This window comes from Rana temporaria, chromosome 5, assembly GCF_905171775.1.
Source record: "Rana temporaria chromosome 5, aRanTem1.1, whole genome shotgun sequence".
NCBI lineage: Eukaryota > Metazoa > Chordata > Amphibia > Anura > Ranidae > Rana > Rana temporaria.
The window spans coordinates 397,042,685-397,054,810 of NC_053493.1; the positions used below are offsets into that span (position 1 = coordinate 397,042,685).

The 12,126-nt window shown below is 52.8% G+C and overlaps 1 protein-coding gene across 2 annotated transcripts; it reads right to left on the minus strand.

The window, feature by feature from the left end:
* Positions 1 to 3,873: 3,873 nt before the first annotated feature.
* On the minus strand, positions 3,874 to 10,507 carry LOC120941528. Of its 2 annotated transcripts, XM_040354964.1 has the most exons (3): positions 9,361 to 10,507; positions 5,097 to 5,739; positions 3,874 to 4,335 (listed from the first exon to the last, which is right to left on the minus strand). In XM_040354964.1, the coding sequence occupies exons 1-2, from the start codon at positions 10,223 to 10,225 to the stop codon at positions 5,144 to 5,146; spliced, it is 1,461 nt and encodes a 486-aa protein (XP_040210898.1). In that variant the 5' UTR covers positions 10,226 to 10,507; the 3' UTR covers positions 3,874 to 4,335; positions 5,097 to 5,143. The 2 variants fall into 2 exon arrangements, with proteins under 2 accessions (XP_040210898.1, XP_040210897.1); XM_040354963.1 differs by having other exon boundaries at positions 3,874 to 5,739.
* Positions 10,508 to 12,126: the final 1,619 nt, after the last annotated feature.

A 12,126-nucleotide genomic window follows, 5' to 3' on the forward strand; every position in this document is an offset into this window, starting at 1 on the left:
CAGAGGCATAATCCGACTTTCGATTGGAGATCGGCCGAGATCCTCTCGTGGTCCCCACAGTGTGGGGTTAGTTGCATCCATGGACCTGTCAAGGTGTTGTGTGCCTCCTTGGACTCCGTGTTGCCTTCTGAATACCGGGAGTACCTAGATGCCTCCGCATCGCCCATACGATTGTGCCATAGATTTACAACCTGACGCCATTCCTCCACGTCGCAGGGTATATCCACTGTCGGTTGCTGAGAATGAAGCCATGGAGGAGTACGTGAGGGAGGCGCTTTCCCGGGGGCACATTCGCAAATCCTCTTCCCCAGCGGGAGCTGGATTTTTCTTCGTAAAAAAGAAGGGCGGAGAATTGAGGCCTTGCATCGACTATAGGGGCCTAAATAGCATCACGATTAAGAATGCATACCCGATTCCGTTGATTTCCGAGTTGTTCGACCGTCTCAAGGGGGCTACGGTCTTTACCAAACTCGACCTGAGGGCTGCATATAACCTTGTAAGGATCAGGGAGGGTGATGAGTGGATGACCGCGTTCAACACCAGGACCGGTCATTACGAATCCGCTGGTTATGCCCTTTGGGTTGTGCAATGCGCCCGCAGTCTTTCAGGAATTTATCAATGATGTTTTTCATGACCTGTTGCAGCAGTGTGTAGTGGTCTATTTGGACGATATCTTGGTTTACTCTGAATCCATGGAGGTCCACATTTCGGATGTCAAGCGAGTGTTGCAACGGTTACGAGAGAACAAGCTTTTCTGTAAGCTCGAGAAATGCGAATTTCACCGGTCCCAGGTAACCTTCTTAGGTTACATCATTTCCGCGGAGGGGTTCTCCATGGACCCTAAGAAGGTTTCGGCAGTCCTACAATGGCACAGCCCACTGGTCTTCGTTCCCTGCAGCGCTTTTTCGGCTTCGCCAATTATTATCGGAAGTTCATCAGGGACTTCTCCATGCTGGCCAAGCCTCTCACGGATCTGACCAGGAAGGGCAGTGATTCCCATGATTGGCCGGCCGAGGCCATCCTGGCTTTTGAGGCTCTAAAATCAGCCTTTGCTTCAGCTCCCATACTGTCTCATCCCAATCCTGGGTTGCCCTTCGTCCTTGAGGTGGATGCGTCTGAGATGGGAGTAGGCGCCCTTCTGTCTCAGCGTCGGACACCAGAGGGTCCTCTGCTTCCCTGTGGGTTCTACTCCAGGAAACTGTCGCCCGCGGAGTGCAACTACCAGATTGGTGACAGAGAGCTGTTAGCTATCGTGGAGGCTCTCAAAGAATGGAGGCACTTGCTCGAGGGTTCTGTGGTTCCGGTTCTCATCCTGACGGACCACAAGAATCTGACGTACCTTTCGGAGGCCAAGAGATTGACACCCCATCAGGCCAGATGGGCTCTGTTCCTGTCACGCTTTAATTACGTGGTTTCCTACTTACCCGGTTCCAAGAACGTCAGGGCGGATGCCTTATCATGTCAATTCTCCGAGCTGTCCAGGGAGGATTCGATATCGACTTCAGTCATACCTCCAAATCAGATCCTGGCCGCCATCCGCACCAGCTTGACCTCTGAGCAGATTCTGGCGGCCCAATCCGGTGCTCCCTCTGGGAGACCCAATGGTAGATGTTTCGTGCCTGACAAGTTGCGTACCCGGTTGATGCAAACCTGCCATAACTCCAAGACCGCGGGGCATCCTGGAAAGAATCAGCTGTCCTGGGCTGTCTCACGTTTGTTCTGGTGGCCTTCTCTACGGTCTGAAATTGCCGCATATGAGGCATGGTCTGTTTGTGCCCAGAATAAATCCCCCCGGCACCTTCCGTTGGGACTTCTACAGCCCATTCCCAATGGGGAGCGCCCATGGTCACACCTGGGAATGGACTTCATTGTGGACCTTCCGGTGTCCCAAGGCCATACGGTCATTCTCATGATTGTGGATCGGTTCTCCAAAATGTGCCACTGTGTTCCATTCAAGAAGTTACCCACTGCACAGGAGTTGGCCACGGTTTTCGCCAGGGAGGTCTTCCGGTTGCACGGTTTGCCTAAAGAGATAGTTTCGGATCGAGGGAGTCAGTTTGTGTCCAGGTTCTGGCGTGCTTTTTGCTCTCAGTTGGGTATTCGACTCTCCTTCTCTTCGGCTTACCACCCTCAGTCCAATGGGGCCACAGAGCGATCCAATTAAGCCCTGGAGCAATTCCTTCGTTGCCATGTCTCCGATCATCAGGACGATTGGGTTGACCTTCTGCCTTGGTCTGAGTTTGCCAGGAACATGGCAGTTAACTCTTCCTCTGGGATGTCTCCCTTCATGGCCAATTATGGATTCCAACCTGCCGTATTACCAGAGTCATTCTCTCCCCAAGATGTTCCGGCTGTGGAGAACCACCTTTCTGCCCTACGTGCTTCATGGGTACAAATCCAGAGGTCCCTCGGGGTCTCTGCGCAGCGCCAGAAGCTCCAGGCTGATCGCAGACAGTTGCCTGCTCCTTCCTACCAGGTCGGAGATCGTGTATGGTTGTCCACTCGCAATCTCAACCTCCGAGTGACTACTCCTAAGCTGGCTCCTCGCTTTGTTGGTCCCTTCCGTGTGCTCCGCAGGGTGAACCCAGTTGCCTATGCTCTCGCGCTTCCACCTGGTATGCGGGTTTCCAATGTGTTTCACGTTTCCCTGTTGAAACCACTAATATGCAATTGTTTCACCTCCTCGGTTCCTCGGCCTCGTTCTGTCCAGGTGGGCAATCATGAAGAATACGAGGTGAGCAATATCCTGGACTCTTGGTCCGTGGCCGGTTGCAGTTCTTGGTCCACTGGCGTGGGTATGGTCCAGAGGAGCGTTCCTAGGTTCCTTCCGCAGATGTCCATGCTCCTGCCCTCCTCCGAGCCTTCCACGCGCGCTTTCCCCAGAAACCGTATTTTGCGCCGCGGAGGAGGGGCCCTTGAGGGGGAGGTACTGTCACGGTCTTACCTCTTTGCAGGCTTCTCATCACTGACATGTGCTGGCGGCCATCTTGCTTCATGGGGTTTTTGTAACCTGCCTCACTCTGCGGCTCCTCCTTCCCACTGGGAGGAGCTGGCTGCTCTGCATATATATATGACGGCAGCTGCAGCATTTCCTCGCTTGGGCCTCTCGTCTGTTACCCCTTCTGTGATCGTGCTGCTTGTTCCTGGTTACCGTCCCGGCTACGGACGTTCCTTCTGGTTCCTGATCCCCGGCTTCGTTTCACCTCGTCTCTGGCTACAGACTGTTTGTAGCCAGATGGGCATTATCTACCATTTGGAGAGTGTATTTGATGTTACAGTTCTTTGTTGTGTATTGTATTGTGTTATGTTTTTTCTTTTTGCCACTCAGCACACGCTTTAATATATTTTTCGGTGATTCCATATGGCTATGGAATATGTTTTTTATGTTTTTATGTACTTAGGTGCTCTATGTGCGTTCTGTGCCAGGTTCACTTTGTCCGAATAAAACATATATTTTTTATACCTATACTGTGGTTTGGCCTTTAAAGTCCCATCTGGGGGGTATCTCTCTTTTTCCTATACACCAGGGATGCGGCCAACACCACTACTATTGGAACCAGCAGCACCTCCTCCTATAGCTAATTATTAGCACAGGAGATATGGATTACGCGTAGCGTATAGCCATATTTTCCTAACAACGTAAAGCAGGACTCTGATGGGGAAACTTATGTAAGGGGGAATCTGATGGAAACACTGTTGTACAGAGGTCTCTGGTGTTAGGAGTAAGGATGAGCTTTGAGTTCGAGTCGAACTCATGTTCGGCTCGAACATTGCCTGTTCGCCTGTTCGGCGAACAACGAACAATTAGGGGTGTTCGCGGCAAATTCGAAAAGCCGCGGAACACCCTGTTAAAGTCAATGGGAGAAATCTTGACTAGGGCAGCCGGATAACTTACCGCACCAACCAATACAAGCATATACCCCTTAACATTAAACCTTTCCCAATAATCACACTGACACCTGCTGGATTTAAAATGGCCTGGTAGGCCTTTATTAACAAATACAAAAACTGTATATATATATATATATACACCATCATATACATATATATATCACCCAACTTTAAATATTTAACCTATTCCTCAATTGTTAAACCTTTTAACCATACCTTGATTGTCAGTCCCCCTGACAACCCCTGATCACTCTTTTGGGCCTGTGGTACCCTCTTAGCTAACGACATGTCCCCAGTCGCGACTACCGACTCGAAGACCTAGCTGACCACAGACCCACCCACTTCTCCCCTGGTGGTCCAGACTGACACCAGACCACCAAGGCAGACACCATCCCTGTAACTATGCCCCCCCACCGTTTTTACCTAACCACCGTCTATTTCTACCAAACGGCAGGGGAACCCACCGCCATCCTGTACTGTCAAAACCACCTAACTCCTATAATTAGGGCGGGAGGGTGGGACTTCTCTCCTTGCTTCTTCCCCCGGACTGATGCTGCCCCTCCTCCAGCATCACCTAGCTCACTGAACTCTCCTCCCCCTCTCCTCACCTCCTCCAATAGTTAATTTCTAGGATCCTATTAACCACCCCCTCTAACTTTAACCCTTTCTACACCTAAGTTCCCTACACCCTGTCATGCTGTCCTCCGCCTCCATTGCATTGCAGCTACGAACTTGTCTTGACTAGGGCAGCCGGATAACTTACCGCACCAACCAATACAAGCATATACCCCTTAACATTAAACCTTTCCCAATAATCACACTGACACCTGCTGGATTTAAAATGGCCTGGTAGGCCTTTATTAACAAATACAAAAACTGTATATATATATATATATATACACCATCATATACATATATATATCACCCAACTTTAAATATTTAACCTATTCCTCAATTGTTAAACCTTTTAACCATACCTTGGTTGTCAGTCCCCCTGACAACCCCTGATCACTCTTTTGGGCCTGTGGTACCCTCTTAGCTAACGACATGTCCCCAGTCGCGACTACCGACTCGAAGACCTAGCTGACCACAGACCCACCCACTTCTCCCCTGGTGGTCCAGACTGACACCAGACCACCAAGGCAGACACCATCCCTGTAACTATGCCCCCCCACCGTTTTTACCTAACCACCGTCTATTTCTACCAAACGGCAGGGGAACCCACCGCCACCGCGGCACAAGTGGGACCACCTCACACTTGGGCCCGCCGCCACACCAGGAAAGCCCTCCTAACGCCCTCCTCCAATCCCAGAGCCCAAAGATCGATCCCGATCGGGTTGAGATGAACCCCGTCCCCCCTCAGGTACCTCCAAGTCTCAACTTCTAAATCTGAATGGCGAACCGCTATCCCACCTTGCTGCACCACAAACCTGCCCACTTCTCTGTTCACCTTTATCCGGGCCTTATCCAAACGCTCCAATGACCTAGCCTCCCTCCAGGCCATGCGAGCCACAATATCTGACCAAACAATGATCAGGTCAGGGAAAGAGGCCCGCAGTCGGCGTATATCCCATTGTATGTCTTTGATCACCTGGCGCATCGGCCGGACGCTCAAATCATTCCCCCCCGCATGTATCACCAAAATGTCCGGGGCCCTGTCTAAGCTAGCCCCCCTGTGAACTTCGGGTAACACCTTCTGCCACATGAGACCCCTAATCCCTATCCATCGTACCCTTCCTTCCTCCCTGGGCACCCCCAGCTGTCTCCCCCCAGGCTTGACATCCGCCCTTCTTGCCCCCCAAAACACAAATGAATGTCCTAGGATCCAAATCAGACAACCTTGGGGATCTGTAAAGACATAAAAGAGAAAAACAATACCCAACAGGACCAAAAACAAACCCCCCGAAAACATTAACATCAGCATTGTCAACCACCGATACCTCATTGTTTACAACAAATGAGGCCGTACATACAGTTTATATCTATTAGACTCCCATCTGCCAATCCGCTTTACAGAATCTGCAGGCAGGCCTCCCCTTGCCGCTTCCGTTGCTGCCCCTATTCGAAACGAATGCGCCGAATATTCTCCCGGGACTAGACCCCCCTCCTTCAGACATTTCCGGAACACCGCCGTAAACTGGAACCGAGACAAACATTCCCCTTTTTGATGGATGAACAGAGCCTCCCCCCCTTGTGGACGAACGCCCAAAAACCGCCTTACCACCTCAACCGGGCACGTTAGTGGACAATTCCCCCGGAACAACTCTATTTTTACGCCCCTACCTAGTTGATCCGTCTTTGAACGGCTAAGCCAAATCACCACCGATTCCTCCAGGCACCTAACGTCCTGCATTCGTAGTCCTCCCCCCACCACCTTGGAGGGGGAAACTAATTCCCCCACCCTGAACGCCCCAAAAAAGGCCAGAACGAAAACAGCCCGAAAAAGTATCTGCTCATAAAGCGATGCACAAACCTTTTCCAACTTCCCCAATACCGTACCCAGGACCGCGAACGACACCGGACGCCTGGAATCCCGTGTAGTACTGCCCTTCCTGTATCCCTTTAACACCCTGCGCACCACAAAGGATTTTGTAAAATCCCTGAGGCCCGCCATCTGAAATAAAAAAGCCAATGCCGCCATCTTTTTGCTAATGGCGCCACCCGAGGTTCCCCTCTCGTAATTGCAGCACACAAAGTATAAGACCAACGACTGCAGGTCTTCTGGATCTTCCGACCCTCCTACCTCCTCCCTCAGTGCGGACCATTCCTGCCACACCTTAGAGTAAGCTCGCCACGTTCCCTCGCTGATCGACTGCCGAATCAATCCTGCGGCGACTCCAGTGCAATGTCCCACAACTTCTGAGGACAGGGTTCCCCCTGCCCCTCTGCCCCTGGCGCCAGGATCCGGAATTCCGCCCACTGGAAACGAGATAAAGCATCCGCCAATCTGTTATCCACCCCAGGAATGTGCACCGCATATATCAAGGCATTCACTTTGAGACACTTAAGTACCAAGTACCGCAGTAACCTAATCACCGGGGGCGAGGATGCCGATATGCTGTTGATCGCCCACACCACCCCCATGTTGTCGCAATTGAAGCGCACCTTTTTATTCCTGAAGAACTCCCCCCACAATTCCATCGCCACCACGATGGGGAACAACTCCAGCAGCACCAGGTTCCGGAGGAACCCTGCTGCCCTCCAAGACTCCGGCCAGGGCTCCGCGCTCCACCGTCCGTTGAAATAGGCCCCATAGCCCACTGACCCCGCCGCATCGGTAAATAGAGCCAGGTCGGCGTTGCTGACCGGCCCCGTCTGCCACATCGAACGACCATTGAAAGAGTCCAGGAACGTTCCCCAAACCCTCAGATCGTCTCTCAGTTCATTGGTCAGGCGCACAAAATGGTTTGGCACCCGGACCCCTGCCGTGGCCCCTGAAAGCCTTCGGCTGAAAATGCGTCCCATGGGAATAATCCGACACGCGAAATTTAACTTCCCCAACAAGGATTGGAGCTCCCTCAATCGAATCTTCCGCTTCACCCGGGCCTCACTGACCTCCCTCCTCAAAGCCAACACCTTATCCTCTGGTAGCCTACATTCCATCGCCACCGAGTCAATGGTGATCCCCAAGAACACCAGCTCAGACGCAGGGCCCTCCGTTTTGTCGGGGGCCAAGGGGATCCCAAAACGGTCCGCCAAATACTGTACCGTACCCAACAGAACCCCGCAACAGCGGGAGTCCGGGGGTCCTATGCACAGGAAGTCATCCAAATAGTGGATGACGGAATTCACCCCCGCCACTTCCCTGACCGCCCATTCAAAGAACGAGCTAAACGTCTCAAACAAAGCGCACGATATGGAACAACCCATCGGCAGGCAACGATCAACAAAATACTCCCCCTGCCAGTGGCACCCCAGCAAACGCAAACTAGTGGGGTGCACCGGTAACAGCCTGAAGGCGGATTCCACATCCGTCTTTGCCATCAAAGCCCCTTTCCCGTACTTTCTAACCCAAGACACCGCCGCATCAAATGATGTATAGGTAACCGCACAACTCTGCGGATCAATACCATCGTTGACCGACCCCCCTTTTGGGTGCGACAGATGATGTATCATCCGAAATTGACCCACTTCCTTCTTCGGAACTACGCCCAACGGGGACACCACCAAACCCCCCACAGGTGGTTCCCGAAACGGGCCGGCCATCCGGCCGAGCGCCACCTCCTTGGCCAGCTTAGCCGACACCACCCCCGGATGTCGCAGAGCTGACCGCAAATTGTCCGCCACCGGAGGGACCTCCGCCAACGAACTCGGAATCACGAAACCCTCCCCGAACCCCTGCTCTAGCAAACGCGCCGCCGCCCTGTCCGGATACTTACTTAGAAAAGGCAGCATCCTTTCCAGTCTCACCGGCGTCATTCCCTTTTCCCGCGCCATCTCCGGCCCGCTTCCCCTGTTTGAAACACCTATTGAACGCGTGCGACCCACCACACCCTGAGCACTCGTGCTTGAAGCGGCATGATCCTCCAAAACGACAGGTTCCGTCGTTGAACTGCCAGCACACCCCTTTCTTTTTGAGGGCCGGCGATCCCGCGGAGGAAGCGCCGCCGGCCCCCCCAGGAAAGGACTGGCCCGCCGCCCTGGTCGAGGTCATCAACCTCATCCACAGGCTAATGTCCTTATGGTCCCAGCGGATGGAGGGACGCACCGCCCTGCGCTGACGAAACTGTTCGTCATACCTCAACCACGCCAGACCCCCGTACACCCTATGCGCTTCGTGAATGGCATCAAGGTAACAGAATAGGGCCGTGCATTTCTCGGGGGCCTTTTCCCCGATCACGCTAGCCATAATCGCAAACGCCTGTAGCCAATTCGTAAACGTCCGCGGAATGAGCCTATACCGACGTTTTTCTTCCTCATCCTTTTTGCTCTCGTCCGGCTTCACCCGGTCGAGGTGAAATTTTTCCAACGGGAGCAGGGAAAATATTTCCACAAACTCGTCCTTCTGAATTTTCTCCCTCACCTCTGGCTTAAGATGGGCACCCAACGGCCCTTCAAAGCAAATGTAAATTTCCCCCCTAGCCGCGTCATCCAGCCGCACCTTGTCCCCGTCCTTGTCCTTGTCTTTGTCCTTGCGTTCCGCCGCCGTTCCCACGCCGTCCTTGTCCGTCTGTGTCCCTGCCACGCCTGTCCCTGGATTCGCCGGCACCGGGGGAGGGACAACTACCGCTGTCAGCGCCTGAACGGCGGGGGCAGGAACCGGGAGGGGGGGTACTGGCACCGGGGGGACCCAAGGACCCAGCGGGCTCGCAACCTGAGGAGCACCCCCATCTAGCCTACGTAACAATTCCCGTAAGGCATCCCACACACCCCCCTCCCCTGAGGGACTAAGCACCGCCACCCCCCCACTAATGTCCTGCGCACTAACCCCACCCCTACCCCCCGCAACCACATTAGATGTAGTCTTACCGGTTCGGCGCGGCCGTGAAGGTCCTCCAGCCGACAGGTTCCCATAACGTCCATCCTCCGCGGGGTCCTCCGGCAGCTCCCCCTCTTCACTGCTGCTGGAACCGGTCGCCGCCTGCCCGTGTGGTCGTTGACGAACCTCCTCACTCCTTCCCCGACCTCTGGACACAGCTGGCGTTGTGACAGGTATGGGAGCCACCACCCCCCGAGGGCTCTCGTCTCCATCGCTGCTGAACTCTTCAATCAGATCATCCCTCAGCACTGCGGCTGCAGCCTGAGCACCACTGCCCCTCCGGTCAACCCTCCCAGACTCCGAACGGTGCCTGGAGGCGGGACCTCCCGACTGACGTGACTGGCCTGGTGTCGCTCCATCTGCATCCCTGAACGCATCCCCACCGCGTGCGAGGCCGCCGCCTGTGGACCGAGCTAGGCCGGCGCCTGTCTGAGGGTCCTTCCCACGCCGGGCCGCCCCCCCGACCGGAACATCGCCACCGGGGACAGCCATGTGAATCTGGGCCTGCACCAACACAGGGGAGGTAGGCCTGGGCACCCGAGAGGCTCCCCCGCGCTGCGCGCTTCCCGCCCCCCCGCCCCCCGCCCGTGCAGTGGCAGACTGAGATTGCTTGGCGGGGGGGCCCGACGGGGGCCTACTGGGACTCCGCACCCGACGCTGTGACCTGGGGGTATTATCTGGGCTAAAGCGCTCCGGCGGTATCGACCGCCTCGCGCGCGTTGAAGCAGGCCTAGACCCGACCGGGGCCTGCTGCACCCCCCGCAGAGTGGCGGTGATCTGGCTTTGCAGCCAGTCCGCGCCGTGGACCTCCGCAACAGCTTGAAGCTGCGCTAACAACCCGGCTACCTCTGACATTTTTCTTCCCTTCCTTGCCTTTTCCACAGATGACCCAGAGCGCTGACCCGATACACAGACAGGCTGCAGGACTTCTCTCCTTGCTTCTTCCCCCGGACTGATGCTGCCCCTCCTCCAGCATCACCTAGCTCACTGAACTCTCCTCCCCCTCTCCTCACCTCCTCCAATAGTTAATTTCTAGGATCCTATTAACCACCCCCTCTAACTTTAACCCTTTCTACACCTAAGTTCCCTACACCCTGTCATGCTGTCCTCCGCCTCCATTGCATTGCAGCTACGAACTTGTCTAAAGTGTTCATTTTAAAGGCTAATATGCATTTTTTTTTTTTTTTTTATGAATGAATCATCTCTGAATTGCCAGAGCCGACAATTCATTAGAGCCGCAAAGCCGGTTTTAAATTCCTTTTTTTCTTTCAGAAATTACACTTTGTGCAGAGACAGTTCTATGTACGGGAAACATGCGCTTTTTCACATGATGACTTTACACCCCCCCTAGGTACGAAATTTAAAGTAATATTGCACTTTTATTGTTTCACTTTTAGCATTATTAAATTCACTGCTCCTGAAAAAAACGGCCGTTTTTAAAACTTTTTTTTTGCATTGATACATGTTTCCTGGGACAGGACCCAGGTCCCCAAACACTTTTTAGGACAATAACTTGCATATTAGCCTTTAAAATTAACACTTTAGATTTCATATGTTCGAGTCCCATAGACTTTAACGGGGTTCTAAAGTTCACACGAACATTTGGTGTGTTCGCAAGTTCTGATGCGAACCGAACAGGGGGGTGTTCGGCTCATCCCTTAGTTAGGAGTGGCTTTGATGTAAGACTGGACAATGATGGGGGCCCTGCAGTAAGGAGGGACTCTGACAGGGACACTGATGTAAGGGGGAAACCTTATAGGGACACTGATGTAAGGGGGGCTCTGATGGAAACACTGTTGTACAGAGATCTCTGGTGTTAGGAGGGGCTTTGATGTAAGGGGGGATTTTGATTGAGACACTGATGTAAGGGGAAATCTTATAGGGACACTTATGTAAGGGGGACTTAAATGGGGACACTATTGTAATGGGGTCTCTGATGTGGATACTTATGTAAGACTTAACCTGCTGTATAGGGACAATGCCATAGGATCACTGATGTGAGGGAGGCTCTGCTGTGTTTGAAAGGGGCTTCGCTTTCTTTTTCCAAAGTTTTTAAAAGGTACTCAACAATTTAAATGTATTCTTTCATTTAAAAAAATAGATTTTCATCTGCCCGCTAAAAAGTCCTCCCTCAACGGCCGCTGATACCTTCTCTTGTTCTTCTTTAGGGTCCATTGTCTTCCAGCTCTGCCATTGTAGATGGACCTTGTTCTGGTTTCGTGCTGCTACCTCTTTGGTGGTCTTTTGGAGAACACTCAGTAGATGGCAAAACCCGGGGGTGGATATTGAGGAGAGCCTAGTTCAAAAGTTAAAGTGGTTCTAGGTACGAGATTTTTACCTTAATGCTTTAAGGGCAGCATTAAGTAACAGAAATTCACACTGAGATATCAGGACACAGCACTGGACTAAAACCTCAAGGGATGAGGGAATTTAAACTGGGATAGTTGGCAAGTATGGGGCAGCTGATTTGGGCCCCACAATAATGACAGGGCCAAGGGCAGCTGTCCTTTTTGCCCTGCCGTAAAGACGGCCCAGACTGCGGCAAGGGCGGATCCAGAGTCTAGTCTCGGGAGGGGCACTGCCAGAAAATAAGGTGTTGCTTACAGAAATCAATTAGGTGTCCGGTGTGTCCGCTGCAATGTTGCAGTACCCCTAAAAAATCAATGATCGCCGCCATTACTAGTAAAAAATATTTAAATATAAATGCCATAAATCTATCCCATAGTTTGTAGACGATTGTCAGGGACTGCAGACAT